This window comes from Felis catus, chromosome A2 (assembly GCF_018350175.1).
Source record: "Felis catus isolate Fca126 chromosome A2, F.catus_Fca126_mat1.0, whole genome shotgun sequence".
Taxonomy (NCBI): domain Eukaryota; kingdom Metazoa; phylum Chordata; class Mammalia; order Carnivora; family Felidae; genus Felis; species Felis catus.
Genome location: NC_058369.1, coordinates 37,262,711 through 37,288,271, shown reverse-complemented (window position 1 = coordinate 37,288,271; position 25,561 = coordinate 37,262,711). Strand labels below are relative to the sequence as shown.

Genomic DNA, 25,561 nt, shown 5'->3' with positions numbered 1-25,561 from the left:
TGCGGTAGACATCCTGAGATACAGAGCTTCAACCTTCAACTTACCTGCTTTCGGCGGTGCCCAGAGAACCTCTTGTTCAGAGAGGAAATCTTCCTACTTTTACACGTTTTTAAGGCATCACACAATCACATTTCTATGGGAAATATAAATAATTCAAATAACTCTGCAAAAGAAAGGGTTTGATTATTGTATATTACAATTTAAGGGAAAAAAAATCAAATCTAAGAAAAAGCTGACAATCAGATCAGAAGCATTACAGGAAGTTTCTTGCGCATTTTCTCCAGAGGTTAAACCAGAAAATGTTTTAGAGAGGGCAGAAGTTTAAGGTCTAGCTGGGGAATAAAGACATGTTTTGTCTGACACTTCCCAAGTCAAATCCAACATTTATCAAATGATTCCTAAGTGCTGTATTTAAAAAAAATACAGCCAGGAGCTGGCAACCTGGGTATATTAAGCTTTCATTATTGTAAATTTGTATTTTAAAAACCCAGGATCTTTTTCGTAAATATGCAAGGGCTTCTCCGACAATTTCTCTTTTTGTAAAGCCACCTCTCAGTAAAACATGTTAAATAAAACTCCTATATGTAAAATGAATTCTTGGCATCTGGGAGTTTAAAATCTCCCCCAAATTCAGAGGGGGAAAAAAGCTGTATAATTATAGTTCATCTGAGTGCAAGTCATAATCAAAAAATGTTTAAAACCAAAAAGTAATATCTTAGAATGGCATTTAAAACCAAAAAAGTACTTACTGGCATTTTAAAATTTCTCATGCAATTTGTTATTCGTAAAATCAGAAGAAAGCGTGTGCTACCATTCCTGATAAGGCAAGCAATATTCAAGATTGTCAAGTAACTAAAAAAAACTGGCCACCACTATGTGAAAAACCAAATGCTTTAATGAGGCTATCAAGAACAACAGTTCAATTATTTCATCGGATACATTAATATCGATCCATAATATACAGTGCTATGGACCATACAGAAATTATTGCTGCATCCAACAGCAGGTGACTATATTATTAACATTACAGTACCAAGCGTCCGCAAGAGACAGTCATTTGTCATTTTTTCAAGACATAGGGTTTTTTTAATATACTGTTATCAACACCAACTTTTCCCCAGTGCATTTTTAAAAAATATTAATAAGTGCATTCCTTTGTGCTTTATTTTATATCTCTTAACTTCCTATGTATTTTATTTGTTCTTATTGCTTTATTATTTAAAAAACAACCAGAAAGAACTTTGTCATCCTATGTATGACCAGGTTGGTTGTAGGGTTTTTGGCAAAGTCAAAAGGTTTGGTGTTTCCGTTGCCTTACCCAGAGGCAGGTGGGCAAGTTTGGCATTTTGGTCCCTCCACATGGAGGCCCAACCCCGAGGCACCAGTCTGCTCTCGGGGATGGGGGGAGTGGTGTGGATCATTCTCTCGTCACAAACGGTGACCCCAAACCACCGCTTCTTGGCTTAACTAGTCCCTACAACAAATCCACACTCGATTTGGCAAAAAAGAAAGAAATAAAACCACCCCCGAGGCTGCAGCATTCTCCTGGGCTTACTCACCCGCCAATCCCAGAAATTGTCTCTTAAGAAGAGGGGGATGGGGAAGCAGGCAACAGTGAGCTCAGGAGTTGCGAAAGTCAGGACAGTGGTACAAGATGCCATGCTTCCTCTCAACAGAGCTTTCTATGAGGTTACTTGGCCCTGGTCACCTTCCCTGGGCCAGGGGCTACGCAACCTTGCACCATTTTTTAAGAACCCTCAAAATCAGCTAAAGAAAAGAAGCATCATACCATCGCGATCTTTGACTTCCTCACCCGGCTCCCCTCCCCCCATAGAGATATGAAGAGAAAACCAGACAATGCTATGATTGTATCAATGAACACTATGGTACAGTTAGCTGTTCATGCAAATCTGCATCACTATTCTAGGAAAAGAGCTATACAATTAAGGGGACTGAAAGAATGGGAATTAATTTTCCCTACCCCCTTAAGTAATAAAGCTATAAAACTGATAGCATCATCAATGTCTCCAAGGATTCTCGTTGCCCGACGTGCATGGGAACTATGCAGTCGATTATTTTCATGGAAGCCATCCATTCAAACACCTGACAATCACACCTTCGCTTTGAACCATCCAATACCCATCCACCAATTCAGATTTGATATTTAAACTCGTTTTCTTTAAAAAAAAAAAAAAAAAAAAAAAAAAACTCCTGAATAAGGTTTCCTGATGAAAGAGGTTGGCACTCTGTCACTAAAATATATTTAATATTAAAAATATCTGAAGGAAAATTGGAAGCTCTTATATTGTCTACATAGGCACCATGCTCCATGATCCTCTTGACTATAGATACCATCTTGAAACTGTCTCCTATATTACAGTTCAGTCAGTGCTAGTCCAAAAAAGACTACTGCTATATTTAAGGCACTTCATTCTGAATGGATATGCTTTATGCCCCTTGCTATTCAATTGTAGGCTGCTACTGAGAAATTCCATTCAACAGCCTGGCTCTTAACACCGTATGTCAGCTGTATAAAACACGTAGGCCAGATAGATTACATGTAACACTATACTATTATTGCATAGGACTACACAAGATAATGCACTGAGACTAACTTACAACGTCGCTGCTTGTTAAAACACTGTTATCAAGTAACAGTAATTTGCCAACACAGTATTTCGCTCCTTCAAGAAAATTCAGCAAGTTTGCTGAAATGAACCCCAATTTAAGTGACTACAATGGGCGTATTAACGCTATGGTTATCAGTCTCCAAGAATATTGCTACTTTTATATCACTAAAAATAAATATGCAAGTTTATTCTCTCTAGAAAGCTGGTTTTCACCTATTAATACTACACCTTAAATGTGTGGAAAAAACAGTTCTGAGTGAGACTGTCATATACAAAATATTCGCAAAGCTCTCTTGAAACACAAGACCTTGCATAAAAGTTTTCTTTCACGTGTGTACAAAGAATGCGGAAAACCACGAGTGAGTTGTAAAAATATTGAAACCTTGCCATTTTAAGATGCATACGCTTACAAATTAATACAAACATGGAAAAGAACGATGATAATAAAGAATCTGTACAAATCAAATGAACAGGAAAACATAATTTAAAAATAAAAATAGGAAAGCTGATTAGAAATGTGCCCAGTTTGGTTTTCTTATCAAAAGTGAAATTGAAGAGGGGGGGGGGGAGAAACAAATAGGACAACTTTCAGGGCTCCTCAATATGTTCCTTTGAGAGGACATGCATTTCCTTTTCAAAATAAAATATAGGTTAGGGAAAACAGAATCACACTCATGGATGAGGGTAACTGTAATCAGAGCAGAGAGTGAAGGACAGCAAGATGAGACCCCATGTTTCAGATCCTTGGTCTCTAACCCTTCAATTTCACTTGCACCTAAGTATGGCAGAGCAGTTACATTTTCTAACCAGACAATCCTCACAAAATTGGTTGCACTTTTTTTTTCTTTTACAGAATATTGTATTGCCTTAAATAGTTCGCAGCAGAAAGACTAAATGGCGTTAGAACGGTACTGGATCTTTAAGGCAGTACCAGTGAATCAATACATTTCCAAATTAAAAAAAGGGTTAGTGTGGATTTCTTTTCTTCTTCTCTTTCCTCAATCTCTTTCTCTCTGGGTTTCTTTTATTTGGTTGGTTTACATTCTTTCGATTAAACTTGACACTTAATTTCCAAAGATGTCACAGGCATAAAAATCTCAAACCAAGTCTCCCCTGGATAAAAATGGACAGAAATTTCTCTGATGCAAAAATCCTCTTGCTCAGAAAGCTAGAGTCCGGGGTGAATTCAGTTCACAGATACTGCACACTTATCGTACAATACTTTGGAGGCATTTGTAGTTGTAAAATAGAATATACAAGTCCGTTTCACAAAATTCTAAAAATAAAATATATCCTGGGCTATTGATAAAGCATGAAAAAAAATTTTTTCATATTAAAGGAAAATTATCAAGAAAACCCCTTCAGGTAAATTATGAAACCTACGAATCAAGAAAGGAAGCAGTTTTGGACAGCGCAGAGCAGGGAGGGCCTGCTAACAAGCATGCTCGGTTTCTTCCATGCTCATGCTGCTCCTTCGGCTGCTGGCTTTGGAGGCTCCGGGAGACACCGACGAAAGGAGTGGGTCAGTTACGCCAACGGGAGAAAGAGTGTCATCCATCAGGATGTCTTCCAGTTTGGATCCCATTTTCGTGGGGACGCTATAGGCCTGGTTGCCTTCGGTCCCGGCTCCAAGGTTGTTGTTGAAGGTGATGGTGCCATCTGTGAGATCGAGTGTCGTCGTACAAGGGAGGTCTGCGTGGTGCTGAAGGAGGTCTTGGCTGCAGTTCTCAAGAGCGGGTTCTTGCTTGATGATCCGATTCACCAAATCTGGAGAGCAGAGGCCCGTGGATGGGATGAGCGAAAGTCCATGAGCTCGAGCCTGCATTTCAAGTTCCTAAAATAAAAGCAAACAATCAGATGCTTAAAAAGGGGGAGTACAAAGGATTTTAGGCAGTGAAAGCACCGTATAGGATACTATAATGAGGCATACAGGTCATTCTGCATTTGCTCCAACTCATAGGATGCACAACACCGACAGTGAACGTTAGTGTAAAGGGGGACTTTGGGGGGCAGCGTTGTGCAGTATAGGTCCATGAGTGACAGCGAATGTACCACTCTGACGGGGGATGGTGACAGCTCCAGAGGCTGTACATGTGGGAGAGCAAGAAGTACATGGGGAATCTCTTTGCCTTCTCAATTTTCCTGTGCACCTAAAACTTCTCTAGGGGCACCCGGGTGGCTCAGTCAGTTGGGTGTCCGACTTTAGCTCAGGTCATGACCGCACAGCTCATGAGTTCGAGCCCCACGTCGGGCTCTGTGCTGACAGCTCAGAGCCTGGAGCCTGCTTCGGATTCTATGTCTTCCTCTCTCTTTCTGCCCTCCTCCACTCATGCTCTGTCTCTCTCTGTCTCAAAAATAAATAAACATTTACAAAATTTAAAAAATTATAAATAAAACTTCTCTAAAAAGTAAAGTATTAAAAAAGAATCAGACATTTAGAGGGAAAAAAACCCCAATACATTATGAAAACAATTATTTTGTTCTTTTAAATTAATAAATGCTGGGGTGCCTGGGTGGCTTAGTCGGTTAAGCATCCGACTTCAGCTCAGGTCATGATCTCATGGTTCATGGGTTGGAGCCCCATGTTGGGCTCTGTGCTGACAGCTCAGAGCTTGGAGCCTGCTTTGGATTCTATGTCTCCCTCTCTCTCTGCCCCTCCCCCAGTCACTCTATGTCTCTCAAAACTGAATAAATGTCAAAAAAACATTAAATTAATAAATACTATTTCTTAAGAGTATAGGAACCACTGATCATATAAAGACATGATTTGTAGGTGGTATATGCATTTCATTATCTATTAATGATAGAGAGACTGAGATATCAATATTCATGAAGATAAATTTTTAAAAACATGAAAATAAAAATAAACATGAAAATAAAATTTCAAAATGTGAGATTAAAGGAAAACATTTGGTAAATAATATAGTTCTGGGGTCCATCCACTGTGCACACACATCCAGGACACTGACACATTTTTAAATACCCAGGGAGGGGCGCCTGTGTGGCTCAGTCAGTTAAGTGTCTGACTTTAGCTAAGGACGTGATCTTGTGGTCTGTGAGTTTGAGCCCTGCGTCGGGCTCTGTGCTGACAGCTCAGAGCCTGAAGTCTGCTTCTGATTCTCTGTGTGTGTCTCTCTCTCTGTCCCTCTCTTACTCACTCTCTATCTCTCTCTTTCTCTATCTCTCTCTCAAAAATAAATAAACATTAAAAACATTTTTTTTTTAATACCCAGGGAAATAGTGCACTACTCTGAGAACTACCAAATTCAAGACAGTTCACAGTTTCAGCATTAGGTGGCGCTACACCCTTTTCCATCACATCATAATCCCTGCAAAGCCAAGTCTTCGACAGTTGCTGCGATAAAACAAAAAAAGAATTGCATGAAAATCAAGGAGTGAGACATGAGGGTGGCACTGTCCAATCGGATTCCAAGACCGAAGAAGCTGTGTGGTGGCCAATAGACACATGTATCCCATTAGTAGGTAATGTGGTTATTTAAAAATAAAATAAAAATGCTAGTGTTTTGCTTTCAGTTTATAGGTTTTATAATTTCCAACGGCTGCTAAGTTGGTAGGACCTAAATATTCAATGAGCTGTTTGGACCTAACAAAGAAATGGTCCATATTTCTTTGGTCTAGGACACAGTGAAAAATTACCAAGGTACTAAGGGTACCATGAGCTGATAAAGTCTGGGTAGTAGTGACAAAAGTTCTACACAAGTAACTTAGGTTTGAGAAACATCACTTAATTCATCTTACCAAGGCCAAGGGAAGTTTTCGCTTGTTTTTTTTTTTGTTTTTTTTGTTTTTGTTTTTGTTTTTTGCTGTTGTTCATTTGTTTGTTTTTATCCCAAAAGAAAGTTCTTATAGGGAGGGTGAATAATCTCTTTCTCCACTATCTTCACATCCTTCCTATTATGGGGTGAACTGAAAAACTCATAGGTTCAAGTGCTAACCCCAACCCCTCAGAATGTGACTTGGAGATACTGTTTTTGTTTTAATGTTTATTTATTTTTCAGAGAGTGAGAGAGAGAGAGAGAGAGAGAAGAGCAGGGGAGGGGAAGAGAGAGAGGGAGACAGAGGATCCAAAGTAGGCTCCACATGGTCAGCACAGAGCCCAATGTTGGGCTTGAACCCATGAACTGTGAGATCATGACCTGACCTGAAGTCGGATGCTTAACCGAGTGAGCCACCCAGGTGACCCTGGAGATGCTTTTTTTAAAGAGGTAATTAAATTAAAGGAGGTCCTGTGGGTGGGTTCTAGTCCAACATCCAAAAGGACCAATGTCCTCCTAAGAAGAAGAGATTCGGACACAGAGACATACCCAGGGAAAACACAAGGAAAAAGCAGCCTCTAAGAGAAGTACAGAAAAACCAACTCTGCCCACATTCTGACCTTGGCTTTCTAGCCTCCAGAACCCTGAGAGGCTATGTTTCTTTGTGGTGTTTAAGCCGCCCTGCCTGTGGTATTTATTATGGCAGCCTGAGCAGACTGACGCACTTCCTAAGTGTCACAGCCTCACCTCCCCTGGTTCCTTACCTCAAAATGCCTTCCAAGCAAGCTCTTTCCATTCTTAGTGATTTTCCCTGGACCCTCTTAGGATGAACCCAACTGACTCTCGATGAGCATTCTACTTCTACATGCCGAGGCGATCCTTTCTAAGCTTGCCGTGTACCCTAATGTGATACTGACAGAAAATAAATCTGAAGCAAGTCACCTTGCCTCATGAAGGAGGGAAGAGTAGCCTCCAACGTGGCCCGGCCATCCAATCTCTGCCCACGAGCCTCGAAACACATGTTCCTGAAAAGTCACGTTCAGTCTGTAGTCAAGATCATTCAATTTGCAAGATCGTTCTCTGGATGCATGACAAATAAGAGATGGGAGCCTGAGATGTCACCCAAGTATGTGCATGTTCCTGTGCACAATCTCCAGAAACACAAGTCTCTCCAGGCATCATTTTAAAGCCTTGGGCTCTTTAATAAAATTACAGTTCCAATGATACGAAGGCTTCAAGCTCTTTCTTCTGTGAAAATTTCTGCATGCATCACTTAGAGTAAAAATGAAAGGAAGCCCTTAGGCCCAAGCTGAAAACAAGCACTATTGTAAATCTACACCAACATGCTAATAAGAACAGCTCCCCACACATGAAGATCATCTCTTTAAAAAAAAAAAAAAAAAAAAAAAAAACAGCTGGATTAAAAGAGGCAAACATCTTACTCTGATCTTTTGTTGTTTAATTAAAAATGTTTATCAGCTGATTAAAGCGTTACTTAGATTTCTAAATAATGTGATAAATCTCATCTGGAGACCTCAGGCTCACTGCATGGCGGTGCTTTCCTAATTAATAACGTTTTCCGTGATAGGCAAAAGTTCGAAAGGCTGCCTCACAGGGTCACTGGAAGAAACCCAAGACATCATCACTGTGGAATTTCCAATCCACACATTTCACAATATTCCATTCCACATGAAGAGACATGTTGGGAAGCTTAAAACAAAACCTAGCCTCTCTTTCAAAACAGTTCCTGTGTTTTAACATTTCTAGAAGGAAATAACACATTAGGAGGAGCTGTTTTTATAAAGGTGAATGTTAAGTTCAAGAGAAAAAGACGTATGGCTACAAACTGAAGAGATCGAACATGAAGCAAACAAAACCCAAAAAAAAAGATCATAAAAAAAGGTATCTTCAAATGACAAGCAATCTCTACTGCACTACGGACATTCTAAAATGCACCCCCTAGAGGAGAATCATCTTCTGCCACCCCAACCCAGGGCTGAAATGAAAGAAATGACATTCATGGAAATGTCAACAGTGCTGTGGGGCATTCAAAAGATCGGAGACTATTACTATAAATGAATTACTCTGTTAAAGCGGTTCAGTGTCCAGGATTGACACCACCAGCTGAAACACAACGCTGTCTGAAGGGTCAGGCTGTGCTTTGGTGTTCCACAAACAGTTGCGCTGGGCACCTGAAATAATGGTAAAAGGCGGGTCCATCTACTCAAGAAGAATGTGTTCTGTTAATTGCTTCTTACTGGTGGCCTGCACGCAGAGTCAGCAGGTAAATGAGAATCACTCCTGCAAACTCCTTTGGTCATTGGCAGAGCCCGTTGTTCTTTCTCTACTTCAAGACAGTTTCAGAGGAAGCTATGTTTACACTCAGCATGAGAGACCAAGGGCCTAAGAGAAGTACCAAGAGCTGATACTACAGAAAGACTGTCCCATCTCACACTTCACACTTGTACATACAGTCAATACACAGAATGACAGATGAATTCCACTCTTCATTAAAATCAGTATTTCTCTAAGAACGAATAGTGTAAGTTACAGACACATATAGTATAACTTCCCTATCTGTAACTATTTCTAAAATTTGTATCTTGAGGATAAGATCTTCTGGATGTCCTCAAGTTCCCTGCAAACATGGGCTTTGACCATAGACTATATAACTCCACCAACTCCTAAGGCATCTTGGCATTCAACAACTATGCTCAGTTCTCATTATTTGAGGTAACTATTGGGATAGACTGAATGCATCCCTCCCCTCCCGAAAACTCATTTGTTGAAATCTAATCCCTAATGTGATATGTCTGGAGGTAGGGCTTTGGACCGTGATTAGGTCATGAGGGTGGAGTCCTCATGAATGGGATTTGTGCCCTTATAAAAGAGACACCAGAGAGTTCCCTCTCTCCACTGCCATGTTAGCACCCAGTGAGACTACAGACTATAGCGGCCTATGAAACAGAAAGTGGGCTGTCATCAGACACCGAATCTACCTGCACCTTGATCTTGGACTCTGAGTCTCCAGAAGTTTGAGAAATAACCTTTGTTGTGAAAGTCACCCAGTCTATAGTATTTTTGTTACAGCAGCCCAAACAGACTAAGACAGTCACGTTCTATGAAGTCACTCTGAACCCTGATTTAGTAGATACCAAATGATTATTCCCAGAGGAAATACGGGGTTAGGTTTCTGTGAGTGTCCATCCACAACATTTTCATCAACTGATCCATAATGCAACCTTATTTTAGGTTTAAAGAGACCTTATTTAATATATAACGTTGATGCATTAACATCAAACTCACAGCCAACAGCGCTGCAAGTCACATATGAAGGAAACTTATCTCCATAAGACACAGCACGGCCTTCTCGTGCTTTGGACACCAGACAACTTCAGCACTACACTTGGGGGCCGTTTTAAGCAGCAAAATTCACCCATGAAACCCACAAAAATGTGAAAAAAGCATGGGACTAAGGACCACAAAAAGGATGCTTGTGTATAGTGTGAGCTGAAAGAAGACAGCAGGTCAATGCCTTGTTCAACCTTAACTCAAATCTGCCCCTCTGAGCATATCCATCAATAACCATGAAGGCACCCCAAACGTGGATCTTGGAGTTACAGCAAATTTTTAACGAGTAGGCAAATTCGCAAATTGGGAATCCACGAATAACGACTACCTACTGTACGAGTATCGTGTACATCAAGTCCCCCATGGCTTGTTAGACAGCCTCCCCCTCCCAACCTCCAAGTCAGTGGCACTTCGTACGTGCCCGTACCTGTATCCTGAGCAACAGGTGCCGGTTGGCATGCTCCAGTTTCTTCTGTCGGGTTTCAAGTTCCTTTGCACGTTGCTGTTCTCGTTGCAACTTTCGAATATAGTCCACAGAGGCTTTCAAAATGGTTCCCTTGTTCCAGCGCATGTCTCTGTAACCAAGACAGAAGAGAGCAGCCTTTCTCAGGACTGGAGGCACACTGAGGATCCGTGATGCAGTGCACTCCATCTCTAAAGGCCTGGTAACAACTGCAAGCTGATGACAGCTGTCATTCATCAAGTGCTTGCCATGTGCCAGATGCTGTCCACCCACTTCTTATGCGTGATCTTAACCCAAACAAGTGCCTTGAATGGGACGGACGTTGTGCACGTGTTGAAACAAGACACCCTTCCCCTTGCCCTTGGTCACAGAATTACTATAGGGTATAGCCAGGACTTCGATTTAGGTCTGTTGATTACAATAATCAGTATTCTTAGAAACTAGATTAAATAGTTAAAGGTTTCTAGGACTACCAATGTTAAATCATTCAGACAGACAGAATAAGCTACAGTTAAAAAAAAAAATTCCATGAGATCCTACTACTTGACTGTGTGAAGCATAAAAGATGTATCCTTGGATCTTCTCATGAATATTCATGGACAAGTTATCTAACCTCTCTCTGTGTCCCAGTTTCTTCATCTATAAAATGGTGATACTACACATGTATGAGCAGCCTCACAGGTATGTTATTAGAATATAAGGAAGCTTGTTACCTGAAGGTGCTATGAAAAGTTTAGAATGCGATTCAAATGATGGAGCAGGCATTGTGGTAAGGGCTCAACATGAGAATTATCATGGCTACCTTTAAATACCTTTTACTATGGGGGTACATTTTAAGGTGTTTTACAGCTCATTTCATCGTAACTACCTCAATGGCTAGGCACTGATATTATCCCCATTTTATGGATTGGGTAAAAAAGGCACAGAGAGGTAAAGGGCCCAAGGTCACACAGCTAGGTCACACAGTAGAGCCAGAAAGCCTAGAGAATCTGGCTCCAGACTTCCATGCACTAAACCACAATATCGTTCTTCTTATGTGGCTGAGGTCTTAGAACAAGCAGACTAGGTAGGAATATTCTGATCCAACCCCCCCACCCACCCCACCTTTTTTTTTTTTTTTTAACAGACGAGGAAAATCAAGTACAAGAATTCAAGCATCTTCCCCAAGATCACATATCTAGTAAGGGACTGTTTTGGAATTCAAACCCGGGCAGCCTGAGCTTGGTGCCTTTCAGTTTTTAATCACTGTAGCTGTAATGCACTCATATATAAGGAAATTAAGAACACCATTAAAATGTAGGTAAAAGTGAGCTGAAAAATTTAGAGCACTCTCAGAAAAATAATTAAGAATGAAATTATAATTACATAAATGGTATTTCTGTAGTACTTTAAATTAATCAGAGCTCTTTCACAGTGTTCATGATGATGATGACGAGGACAATGAAAAAAAAAAAAAATGACTTAATGTATGAAAACTCTCCTACCCCATAATCTATAGCTGCTCAAGGCAGATTGAAGTATCAGCTGGGATGTGTGAATGGAGAGCCATTAAAACAAGCCACCAAGTAATTGATCCTCATATGGATTAGATGAAGAACAAAACAGAAGTTCTCCCACGAGAGGCAGACTTATGGCCCCTAGAGAATTCCCTGAGGTTTATCCCTGGAGTCTGAGCACCAAAGATGGCTACCCAGGGAGGTGTGCTGAGATAGAGGGAGCACAGACTTGTTTAATATTCAGGGCTGAGGTCAAAGTAACCAACACTTGAGCAGCCAGAGAGGGATGTAACCGTAACGAAAGATGCCTCAACTAGACCGGTAGGTTGAAAAACCCACGTTGAAACACGTGAGCAGCGACTCAGTTTTTAAGAAGTGACTATTTCAACCAATTATCTCAGGTTTTGCTTCCTTGTGACATCCAATGAATCAGGCTTTTAGGCTTAAAGGAAGGGTTTTCAAACTTTTTTTTTCTTGTGATGAGAGCAACCCTTTTTCCACAAAGAACTGTATAAAGATTCCCAATATATAAATCAGCGAAAGCAGATCTGCTATAGGGGAGGAGAGCTTGTGGGGCTAAGACCCTGGTTCGCTAGATGGTGTCTCTGTAGCAGCCCCAGAGCCTGTTCCAGAAACCTGGTAGGGAAAAACTCCCATTAGAGATTATAGTCCATTTATCTTAAAACAATGCCTACAATTAAAGATCATTATCAGTTCAGATTATAAACACGTAAGTATTCTAATACAATAGAGAAAGAAGATATGCAAATAGAGGCTTTCACTGCAGCCCCATAATTTCATAATGTTGCTAAAGAGATTCACATGCTACAGTTTAAAAGAATATGCTAAAAAGTGAACGCTGATAAAGAACAGGAAAATGGGAATTCAATTTCAACTATCATGCAAGACTGACTATAGGAAATGAAGGTCGCAGCCCCTTAGTAGGATAAATTTGTGCGGCAGAACTGAGAATTTGAATGTTGTGAGTTTCAAAATGGCTTTTCCTTGAAACCTGGCAAAGCAAAATGTGGATGATGGAAATTGTGCTTGAACATTCATCAAAGCCACCTTACAATGGGCCATGATTTTATTTTATTTTGTCACAAATTCCCTGACAATAACGTGAATAGCAAATTTAATAAGGCTTGCATGAATAATGCTTGATTTCATCTTTACATTTTATTAGGTAGCTAAAAGGTTCTATTCAAAGGCTAATTTCAGACAACGCCACTGGGGGTCATTAAAACGTATACATCCTCCTGCCTCTTACATCAAACGGGTCACTTTCTAGTAGATAAAAATTGTGTACTTGTTGTCCTACTTGCTGACACAGTAGGAAAATTATCTTTACAACTGTTCTCCATCTGAAACGGAGAGGGGGGCGGTGCGGGTGGGAAGGTGGGCAGAGACTGGAAGCTGAAATCCAAATCTGCTGACCAGTACTTGAAAGAATTTTAAAAAATTATTTTTTTCTAGATCGGTAAAGCATATAAAGGGCATGCAAGTTAAAAAAAAATTTTTTTTGACCTTATGGCTGTTGAGTGTTAGACGTGGAGTCTCCCATACCAGCCCACAGATACTGTTGAGCTCTCCAGCAAATGGTCAACAGCTCTTGCTTGAACAGCTACTGAAATCTCTATCCTGCAACCATTAAAGAGAATTTTTCCAACAGCTTGGTGATCATTTGCCAAGGAGTCTCAGATTTCAGAAAGCCACCTCCTCGTATCCAAAGCTGAAGACCTTATGCCCAATAACCCTTTAATACAATTCAGTTCATTTCTCTCAAAATTTTAGTTTGGCCAGACTAACAAGGAAAGGGATAACTATACCAGACGTGGAACCAATGGTTCAGGGGGGTGCTTCCTGACTGTGGTTTTTAGAACTGTGCCCTTTCTGCAACATATGAATAAGCATTAAGGTCCCCAAAAATATACAACGCAGATTAACATGGAATTGTACTCACGGATCATTGGACTTGGGAATCAAAGTACCTAGTTCTTTAATGCGATCATTTATGTTAAATCGTCTTCTTCTTTCAACTTCAAGAAAAGAGGACAGGAAGGGACTGTCAGTAACAGCACCACATACACATGTAGCATATCTCGTTAAAGCCATGTACGCATTAGCCTGGCCAGCCCAAGGCTGTGTTTCCGGATCTGGGTTTCCAGATACTATCATGGTTTTGGGACTGAGGTTCAAGTGCTTCCAAACAAATGAGTTACCTTTGTACAGAACTTCATCATTTACAAAGTGATGAGACTGTAATTTCTCCTTTGATTCTATAACACCCTGACACTGGAGTTAAGTCTCCTCAATGATAAACGACAAAACTACTTTGGGGGATATTAGGGACTTGACAAGGGTACCCAGGAGCAAGTGAAAACAGCCTGAACTCAACCCTGACCATTCAGACTAGGGGCAACCAACATTTTCTACAGGGCCAGATAATGAGGACTTTGGGCTTTGAGGGCCAAACTGGCAAAACTGAGGATGTTATGTAGATACTTATGTAATGAAAGAGAAGATAAGTTCCTTTTGTTTATTGACAATATTCAAAATGTGACAATATTAACTGGATACTTTTTTTTTTTGCAATGCCAGTTGACTAATAAGAAGCGCTTGATGCCAGAAGTTGGATTTTATATAATTCTCACATATCACAAAACATTCCTCTTTTGATTTTTTTTAACCATTTAGAAACATAAGAAACATTCTTAGGGGCGTCTGGGTGGCTCAGTTGGTTAAGCCGCCGACTTCGGCTCAGGTCATGATCTTGCAGTCCGTGAGTTCAAGCCCCGCGTCGGGCTCTGTGCTGACAGCTCAGAGCCTGGAGCCTGTTTCAGATTCTGTGTCTCCCTCTCTCTGACCCTCCCCCGTTCATGCTCTGTCTCTCTCTGTCTCAAAAATAAATAAACGTTAAAAAAAAAATTAAAAAAAAAAAAAAAAAAGAAACATTCTTAGCCTACCGGCCGTACAAAACTCCCTGCCCTAGGCCCAGTGTTGCCCAACAGATATATACAATGTGAGTTACTTCCGTAATTTAAAATTTTCTAAGTAATCACATTGAAGAAGTAAAAAGAAAGAGGAAAAATTAATTTGAATATCTTGTTAAATCCAATATACCCATCCTTTCAACATGTAAGCTATATGAATTGTAACTAAATACTTAACATTCTTTTCTTTGTACTAAATTTTTGAAATCCAGTGTTTATTTTATAATTTTTAAAGGTTGCATTCATTTGGAGAGAGAGAGAGAGAGGGCATGAGCAGAGGAAAGGACAGAGAGAGAGGGGGAGAAAGAGAATCCCAAGCAGGCTCTGCACTGCCAGCACAGAGCCCGATGAGAGGCTCGAGCTCACAAACTGTTGAGATCATGACCTGAGCCGAAATCAAGAGTCTGACGCTTAACTGACTGAGCCACTCAGGCGCCCCGAAATCCAGTGTGTATTTTATACTTACAGCACATCACAATTTGAACTATAACGCATTTCAAGTGTTCAATAGGCAGATGCGTTGAGGGGCCACGGTGCTGGGTAACACATCCTAGAAGTTAAGTTAAGCTTGTTTGACTACACCATGCGTCCTAACAGCGTCCCTATTTTATCAATTCAGTTGCATGTGTCGCTAAATTATCATCTTCTTTCGGGAGGGTGAAACAGTAAAGCATATGGGTTAATAAATGTTTCTAATTTACCTACCCGGGCAAATAAATTCCAAATAACTTAAGGTCTAATAAATCAGATTAAAAAGTTAACATTTTACTTTAAACATAATATAACCTAATACACATTTATATTTGAGCTACTAGTAGTCCATACGTTTAGGTACATGATATACGCTACTTTCCCAACACATTCTGTATTTTTTCTTAGCAAAGGGATCCCTTGTCTGATTAAACCAGGCATTTAAAATACTGCCTTACCATTAAATTTTTATAAAACAGATACACTGATACTCACTGGTTCTAAAGAAGGAATTTTTGGACCTCTGATCTTGTAGCTAACCTCCTCCAAAACTAAAAGCATGACATGCTTTCTTACTTTTCCAAGCATATAACAATCAGAAAAATTCAAACAGCACTGAAATGCATAACGTGAAGTAAAAGTTTCCTGTGATCCAGATACGACCACTGTTAAGTTTCTTACATATCCTTTGTGATGATTTTTATTCTCTAACCAAGCTGCCTGCCCAGGGCACAGTTCTTGGAACTCTTCTTCATCCATATTCACTTACTCGTGATCTCATCTCGTCTCATGGTTTTCTACGCCACACAAACACTGATGACTCCCACAGTTGTATTTCCAACTTAGATAGGTCCCTGAAACTCCAGACTCGCATGTCCAACTGCTAGTTGTTTCCACAGGGAGGTCTAATGGGCAGCCCCAAGAGTCCAAACACAAGCTCCTGTTCTTCCATGCTCAAACGACTCCACCCACAGCCTTTCCCACCTCATTTACTGTAACTCCATTCCTCTAGTTACTTAGGCGAAAACCTTGGAATCAGTTCTACACCTCTGTTCCTCTCACATCCCACATCGGATCCATCATCAAAGTCTGTTGGCTCTATATTCAAAAGATCTACAGAATCCGCCCACTTTCAACCTCCACTGTTACCTGAGAGAAGCGACCATCATCTCTTGCCTAAGGATTACTGCAATTCTCCTAACTACCATCTGTCACCCACACCCACTGCTTCCTACCCACTCTGGTCTATTTAGACCACAACAGCCAGAGGGATCCTGTTAAAACCTAAGGCAGAGCATCCAACCCCTTGCTGAAAACCCGCCAATCATTTCCCACCTCACTGAGACAAAAGCCAGGTCCTCAAGGATCTGGTGGGCTCCCATCCTTGTGACCTCATGCTCTGCTCCTCTCCCTCTCTGACCACATCTTCTGTCGTGACTTACCGCTGTCCCACCTCCCGCTGGCCCCACTGGCTTCCTGCAATTCCTCAACCAAACGAGATCCACTTCCCACTTTAGGACTTCATACTGCTGTTCACCCCGAGTGGAACACCCTTCCCCAAATATCTGTATGATTCTGCCCTCACCAACCTCAGGCAGTGCCTCAGATTTACCTATAAGCCTTCTCTGACCACCCTATTTAAAACTGAACCACCACCTCGCATGCCTATCCTGACATTCTATCCTGTTGCCTGTACTTTGTCGCCTCATAGAACCTTCAACCATCTGCATATTTCATTCGTTTGCTTCTTATGTAATATATAATTTATGATAACATAACATAATATAATATTTTAATATAACAACACTATAATATAAACAAAATGTTTTATATTAAATGTTGCATATTATATGTTATGATATATATAAACAAATGAAATATGCAGATGATAGAAGGTTCTATGAGGAATACACACACACACACACACACACACACACTTAGTGTATTCTTTTTACATACTGAGATAATAATATGTATATTATCTGCCACTTAACTCTTCTCACTCAGTAATATATTGTGGCTATCCATGTAAATCAGGTAAAAAAGACCAACCCCATTCTTCTTAAGAGCCACTGAGTATCCTTTATAGGGATATACTGTAATTTATTTACAAACACTCCACTGATGAATATTTAGACTATGTCTAATTTCTACCTCTGTCAATGGTATATTGAATATTTTGGCCAGTGCTCACATACACATTTTATTCCTATCGTGGTTTTTGTTCTGTACTGAAAACACCACCTTAATGTATTCGTTTGCTCATCTATTGGGTCTGCCCTTGAGTCAAATGGAAGCTCATAAGTGAGAAGCCTATCTGTCTAGTTCACTTCTGTAGAAAAATGCCTCAGACATAATGAGGGCTCAGTAAATAGTTATGAGTAAACAAATGAATGTATTATTTTGCACATTTTGGCAACTACTTTTACAAGGTAAGTTCTTAGAAGAGGAAGAGCTATGTCAATGGACAATCTAACCTTGAGCACTCATTTCTTTTTTTTTTTTTTTTAATGTTTATTTTTGAGAGAGAGGGTGAGAGAGCACGCACACAAGCAGGAGAGGGACAGAGAGAGGGGGGACAGAGGATCTAAAGTGTGCTCTGCACTGAGAGCAGAGCCTGACGCCGGGCTCGAACTCTGGAGCTGTGAGATCTTGACCTGAGCCAAAGTCGGATGCTTAACCAACTGAGCCACCCATGCACCCCTTGAGTATTCATTTCTAATGGTTAGATGAGATTTTAAGATTTTTTTTATAGACCTCAGAGTATGACCTAATCATGTTTATATTTTACTGACAACCCTAAACTTGAGAGTTCAGGTGCCTACGTAAAGGTATTGTTTTTGACAAGATCCAGCTTCGTTTTCCACAGGTCAGTTAGGTGGAGTTTTGGGTAACGCCTGATGATCTTAATTCTAAGTTATATAGAAAGAACAAATGTCTTAGAGTACAATTACTTGGAAGCCAGAGGAGATCTTAGAAATATTACTCCCAATCTTTGGGTTAAAAGGAGCAGAGCTTCTCCCAGCTGAAATGGGAACTAGGAAGGACAGTATCTATTAAAAGAAGGAACCCATCCCCTCTGGGACCCAGCGATTCCTTTTCTCAGTACCTGACCTGGAGAAAGAAACTCCCCTGTACACAGACAGAGCGGCGCATGTGCAAATGCTCACTGTGGCATTGCTTAGAACAGGGAAAAACTGGGGGCACCTGGGTGGCTCAGTCGGTTAAGCATCCGACTTTGGCTCAGGTCATGATTTCACGGTTTGTGAGTTTAAGCTCCGTGTTGGGCTCTGTGCTGACAGCCCGGAGCCTGGAGCCTGTTTCTGATTTTGTGTCTCCCTCTCTCTCTGCCCCTTCTCCTCTCGTGCTCTGTAACTCTCTGTCTCTCAAAAATGAATAAACACTAAAAAAAAAAAAAAGTACAGGGAAAAGCTGGAAGTAATTTCAACACTTAGCAGTAGGAGAATCACTCAATTTCATACAGCCATGCTATGGAATACTATACAACAGTTTTTTAAAAGGAGACAGACCTACACTAACAACTGCAAAGGTTCTTCAGGAAAGGCTGCTGAGTATAAAAAAGCAAACAGCAACAAATATGGATAACATGATACTGCTTGTGTTAAAACAGACACCAAAAAGCCCACTATTTATTCTCGGTGTGCATGTGCACGTGTGTGTATTCTTAAACACATGGGCAGAGACTGGCAAGATCAACAACAAACTGGACAAAAAAAAAGAAAAACAAACCAACAATGATGACTTTTACGAATCAGAGGAGAATTCCAGCTTTATTCTATCATTTTAAATTCCGGTCTAATTCTATCATTTGTACCACAACAAAGTGTCTATACATAACTTATTACATTCTTAAAACTGAATTCAGGAAGAAGAGGACAGGAGGCCAAAAGATGAAAAATTCTTTTTAACTGTGCAGCCTCTTTTACTTTTGTTTATGAAACAAAAACCTTAAGTTCTCATAGGAAAAAGCTTAAAGATTTGATCAAGAGTAAATTAAACGTGTTTTTACATGGCAGGAGACTTTTCTTTTTTTTTTAAGTCACAAGTAAAGTCAGAAATTTGGGAGGGTACCTTACCCACTGACTCCCCTCCAGGTGTTTTTTTTTTTTCTTTCAAATCTCACTGGAGAAGGTGATCCCATCATCCCCTTTTGTTAATAAGTTCCAGTGTGAGCAACACTTATAATTGGGTAGTTAGGGATCACACACACACACACACACACACACACACACACACACACACACACCATTACTATAAACAAGTAAAGTAAATACTTTTCAGAATACTGGAGAAAATTCAATTTGATTGGAGATTAAATATGGGGAAAATATATGTTACTTTCTCTGAAAAACAATTTTTCTTCCATAAATTATATCTTCATAACAGCTATACGTATCAATTTCCTCCCCTGTAAGATTTCAAACAATTTTGATATAAGGGGGAACATCCACTCCAATCAAATATCATGAACATAAAACCAACTTACTCAAGTTGTGATTGTCCTTTTTTTGCCTCTCTTTGGCCAATGCTCTCGCTTCAGATTCTGTGGGAAAAATACACGCTGTGCACGTGAATGAAGTAATTAGAAACTGGAACGGTTCAAGGCACACAATGATGTCAACTACAAAACACCTCATTTTCTAAATATATAGAAGCTTATCTGACCAGATTCTAACAATCCAAAGAGGGTTTTTCAAATTATCATTCTTAAAAAGCTTGCATTTTTTCCAAAGCAATACTTACGAAATAAATGCAAAGACTTGGCTTCTACAAAATGGTAAAAGACCAGTAACAAAGATGTCTGACACACTACAAACATACAAGAGGAAAAATAAATAACCAGAGAACTAGGGAAATTTGCAGCTGATATTCTATTATCAGGAGTGAAATTTTGTTTTCATGCAACAGAACTTTGAGGTTATTTCTTCGAGGACTTTGTAACATTGACATAAAAAACTGGGTACAGAAGCTATCACATTGGCTCTCTAACTGACTGGTGGAAATGGACTCATTTTTTCAGAACTGGGAGCCAGGTTCTGTGGTCTGGGAGCCAACAGAACCTGCTGGAATGAAATTATGATCCTTAGGAGCAACTATTTTCCTAGTCTGGGTTTATGAAAACAAACAGAGGAATAGGGTACTAAAGCATTTGGAAGCAGCTCTATTGGAAAAGATGTATTTGCATAGCAACTCTTGTGAGTTCTCTGTGATGAGGGATTACTTTGCACCTTTCAGGACAGCAAACCAAGAGAGAAACAGTCCTTTGACTAATCCCGGGATTCTGGAACCTCTGTTATTTCCTTTTCAGAGGAGTTATCTGAAAGATTACACTACCTTAACTCAGAATCTTACCCCAAAATAGAAACCTTTTTAGCATAACTCATAGCCACTAAAGTATGTATGTATGTATGTATGTATGTATGTATGTATGTATGATGTATGTATTATTATGTACAAATAAATAATTCAGAAGCTAAATTATTTCAACTGGGAAGTTCAATCCAAATGATTTTCTATTTGTTTCTCACATGAGCATTACAGACAGCTTTTATTCATACACCCTCCACTTCACTATCTTTTGTTTTCTCACTTTATTTCTCCCTCCCTCCCTACCTTTTTTTTTCAGTTTGCCAGCCACACACTATGGTTTTCTGCCTTCCAACTTCAACCCACTAACTGTGGACCAGCTTTGGCCAAGGCAATCTGGTGAACTTCTCTACCAACTGGTAGCTTCACCCACATCCTCCCCAAGGGGGTGGACTCTTGGCCTGGGGGGGTGGGGGAGGTTCTTTCTCAAGCCTGGATACCCCCTGCAGCCTCAGGATCTTCTTTAACATATCAACCTAAGTAGCTGCTAGCCTGTATTTGGTTAACAATTCTATATTTTAAACCTCCACTGTTCAAATCACCATGTGGTCTCTGCTTCCTGACCAGAATCTAACACAGGTGGAAAAACCAAACTTAAGAAAGATAATTTTTTCCCTGTAGATCAGAACTGACTCCTAAGCTTTTGGCTACATCATACTCCTGCTCCAACTAGCATTGTTCAGAACCCTAATTCCTGTCTATTTCTCCTTTTCCTGCCTGGAATGGTCATTTTCTATGATAGAAAGTGATTCTGGAAGTGTATACTTCATTATATCTGCTTACTTTCTTTAAAAAGTCAACGTCTACCCCTTACCTATTTCTCTCATTCCCACCTGTTGCCTCTGTTGTTTTCTTTTGTTTTTGAAGAAGCAAACACATAATTCAAAACCCCACTTTGCACTTAAGTTGTAAGAATTCTGTTCATGTCATGCTAACCACATTTTATCATTACTTAGTATAGATCTCACCATTATTTTCTAAGAACTTCATGACACTGTTCCTTCCTGGTAGGGTTCCTACTTTTTTGTTGACTTCCAATGAGTTTTAATATTAATTAGTTTTATCCTTTATTTAAAAAAAATTTAATGTTTATTTATAGTAGAGAGAGACAGAGCACAAGTAGGTGAGGGGCAGAGAGAGAGAAAGACAAAGAATACGAAGCAGGCTTCAGGTTCTGAGTTGTCAGCACATAGCTGATGTGGGGCCTGAAGTCACGAACCGCGAGATCATGACCAGAGCCAAAGTCGGACACTTAACCGACTAAGCCACCCAGGTGTCCCAATTAATTATCTCTTTTAAAACAAATCAATGTTTATTTTTCCAACTGTCTTTCTCTTTCACTGTCTTCTGAAATATTTTTTTAAAAAAGACACCCTTGAACAAATAGGATTTTTTCGCACTGAATATATTTTCCGTATTTTCAGTGTGTTCACATAATCCTGCAAGATGCAAGGACCAAACATGAAAAAGGGGGATAAGGTGAGGGTCATAAAATTCAGCATGATAGAATGCCAGTTCTAATGTCGTTTCGTCATGTTTTAATGGCCAAATGCTCTCCCTAAAGCGTTAAACAAAATGGTGAAATAGGTAATTTCACACTTGCCCCAGGAACAAACAATATCCATTGCTCGGTTTTATAATCTATTTTTTTACTTCGTGTAATAAATCTTTTGCATGTGATTTAGCAAAAATAACAGGAGGCATCTGAAGATGTTAAGAAATTCATTCTTACCCTATCCTGACAACTGTGGGCTTGAATGTATGTCCAACAAAATATCTGCCCAGGGTTCTCAAACGCAAATGCTTCTAGGGGCTTAGCACAAACACCAGATGGGTTAGAGACATCTGATCATTAAAAATGTTGCCTAGTGCCCCCAGCCCAAAGGGGACAGCAGCCAAAGACACAATGAGGGGTGTCATGGAGTTCTAACAATGCCATGGAGTGACAGCAGCCCCAATTCCCAGTACCTCAAATACTGGAAATTTCCAAGTATAAATCTTCCATCTTAAAATATTGCTCAATGTTTTCACCACCGCATAGACCTAAAAAAAAGTATGTCTACGAATTGGCAAGAGTCTGGAGGTCACAATTTTGAGAACTGTGTTTGTCAGGAAATCAACAGAAAATCCCCAGTAAGAGGCACTCTTGCCAGGATTTACCTGTGAGCTCCCTTTTTATGTTGGGAAGGTTGGCTGGACAGGAGTTGCTGATGGTGAGGCCTGGGGGTGGCAGTCCTTGGTTGCCATAAAGATCAATCAGATTTCCAGAGACAGGTAACTAGAGAGAGAAAAACAGTGATAGAAACAAACTGTTGAATAGCTCCTCATTCAGCTAGAACCCGTATTGATTCCGGACTTTACTTAAAAGAAACGGTAGGATGCAAAAAGTCATTTTTTTAAAACAGGAAAGCACGACATGTTTACATTTTTTCACTCACTCAGAGACATGGTCACCTTAGCTCATTCCCTTTGAGAGAAGGAAGGACGCGGAATCTCCTACCCATAAGATGGCTATATTACCAGCTTATACGTACATTTTGAGCATGCAGACAATGGATAATGTGGCAAACTCACTATCTAGCACATCCAGGGGCATACGCTAAATGTTTAGTAAAGGTCGGCTATTACCGTAAAACAGGGTTCTGTGTGGCATGACTTTTTCACCAAAGCACGTTTTTCATCAAAGTCATTTTTTCCATCCCTCTCCTTTTTATCTCTCTTCACTATAAAGAGCACTTTTGCAGCGGAAAAGCACTGAGAAGTGTTTTCTATTGGCAAAGAAATGGTTTCCTCATTGCTAAAGAAAAGCTATTTTCCTTGAGAGTGAAATCTTTCGCAAAGCCACAAGAGGGAGCCCACTGACTTTAATAAAAGAACAAAACATACACTTAAAAAAAAAAAAAAAAAAAAAAAAGGAAAGTATTTAGCCTTCTCAACCTAGCTTAAGAGTGTTTTTCTCCAGTTCTGAGTTGAATCATTTGAAGTAGTGAACTTATTTCTGCCCCCAGTGCTGCTTTTCCTGTACTGAGTTCACTGGAAGAGTCTGATGTGCCCGTTTTTGGGCACAAGAGGGGCCCCGGACATTTCCTTTTCCCACCGGCTGAAATAAAGTTCTCAACTATCACTCTGGGGACACAGTTAAGTGACCTCACTTCTGCCACTGCAGAAACTCCCCATTCCCAGCTTAATTCAAACACTTCCTGTAAACTATTAACACCGTGTAAGAAATTGATCATTTAACCCTTCCTGTCCTTGACTATACACTCTAAGTTTTACTCCACGTCTGAGAAAAGTGAATGTTTACTGACCAAGGGGCTCCAATAAAGATGACATTGAAGATTTCACCTTTCATTTTCTCCAGTGGCTACTAACATACAGATAAAAATACCTCACAAAATAAAGATAGAAATGTGTTTCCCTTCGTCGGTAGCCTTCGACCATCTATCCACCATGGCCTCTAAGTATGTGCTCTATGAAATGAACCCCGAACTAAACCCCAAACGAAAGAGATGGGGGAGGCCTGTACTTTCTGGCAAGTAAACAAGGATACCAGCTCTAATATGACTGGGGCCTGAGGGCAGGGAGAACAGACAGATCAGCAGAACACCTCTCTCTCTTTTCCACTCAGTCTTTTGCTTCTTTTTGAAGGCAGGATGTATGTTATGTATATAAAATGTACTATATATATCCCATTATACAGATTCATATAAACAATGCGCTGTGATAACTTAAAATGTCCTTGAACCACAATTCAAGCCCTTCTAGCTAAGAACCTGATCAAAAGTGACTGTGATTATTAGCTGTCATTTTACTAAGTGGTTTTATTTGAAGTAGGTCACCTTCTTAGGGTCAGTCTCGTCTTGTGTGTGCTCAGTCGTACTCCTGTCCAACTTAAGACACCAGAAGGAAAGGGGTGCAAATCTCTCAGCACAGCACTGTAAACAGTTAGAGCATCAAAACTTCTAAAGCTGCTGTGACATCTCATAACCCCTCTGGATTCCTCCTATCTTTCCGGAGTTTCAGATTTTTGAGGAACTACTGAGTATTAATAAACTAAGGATGTGGCTTTAAAAATTCAATGCAACAAGGGGCGCCTGGGTGGCGCAGTTGGTTAAGCGTCCGACTTCAGCCAGGTCACTATCTCGCGGTCCGTGAGTTCGAGCCCCGCGTCGGGCTCTGGGCTGATGGCTCAGAGCCTGGAGCCTGCTTCCGATTCTGTGTCTCCCTCTCTCTCTGCCCCTCCCCCGTTCATGCTCTGTCTCTCTCTGTCCCAAAAATAAATAAAAAACATTGAAAAAAAGTTTAAAAAAAATTCAATGCAACAAGCTAAAAAAATATATTTCCATTCCTCTAGAAATACAAATCATATCTATTATATTTTCAAATGCAAACTGTAAGCAACACGTGCAATTGTGTTATGATGATGATTTGTTAGGGAAAATTAATAGACAAGACATACATAGAGAGCTTTAAAAAAAAAAAAACCTTTAAGTCACCAAAGGACTTACAGTGAACAGATATCTGATTATAAGCTTTTCCAGGACAAGAACATATTTTCTAAACATATTCTAAAGGAAAATGTGTGTACATATACCAAATAAATGCAGACTCACATGGAAGGGAGGGAGGGAGGGAGAGAGACAGAGACAGACAGACATGGAGCAAAAGAAACAAAAATTGGGAACGAGACAGAGACAAAGACTCAGAGTAGGGGTGGAAACAGGAAGAGAGAGACACATGTGCATACGGGGAGAGAGGCGGACAGACAGATGGAGAGACATGCAGGATGGCGGTGGGGAGAAAGAGCGCAAGACTGGGGGCCCCCGGAGAGAAATGGATTTGGGGGGGAGCTGAAAACTCCAGAAAAGCTGTGAATGGCAGGGAGTGACAGTGGGGCCCGCCAAGAAGGGAGATGAATTAACATCTCTAGAACGAGACGCCTTATCGGGTACTCCACTGAGGTCAGACATCATTACTTCCAGTCCCCAGAACG

The 25,561-nt window shown here is 40.2% G+C and overlaps 1 protein-coding gene across 12 annotated transcripts in view; it reads right to left on the bottom strand.

Moving 5' to 3' along the window:
• Positions 1-873: 873 nt before the first annotated feature.
• Positions 874-25,561, bottom strand: part of MITF (melanocyte inducing transcription factor) — a 226,002-nt gene continuing 201,314 nt past the window's right edge. For 7 of the 12 annotated variants that reach the window (XM_045051859.1, XM_045051853.1, XM_045051854.1 and 4 more), the window contains 5 exons: positions 22,729-22,846; positions 19,688-19,762; positions 13,680-13,755; positions 10,185-10,332; positions 874-4,464 (listed from right to left, as the gene is read on the bottom strand). In XM_045051859.1, the coding sequence (XP_044907794.1) occupies positions 4,063-4,464; positions 10,185-10,332; positions 13,680-13,755; positions 19,688-19,762; positions 22,729-22,846 (819 nt within the window). In that variant the 3' untranslated portion in view covers positions 874-4,062. The remainder of the gene's footprint in view (positions 4,465-10,184; positions 10,333-13,679; positions 13,756-19,687; positions 19,763-22,728; positions 22,847-25,561) is intronic. The other 5 variants (XM_045051855.1, XM_045051856.1, XM_006928932.4 and 2 more) reach the window with 1 other exon arrangement.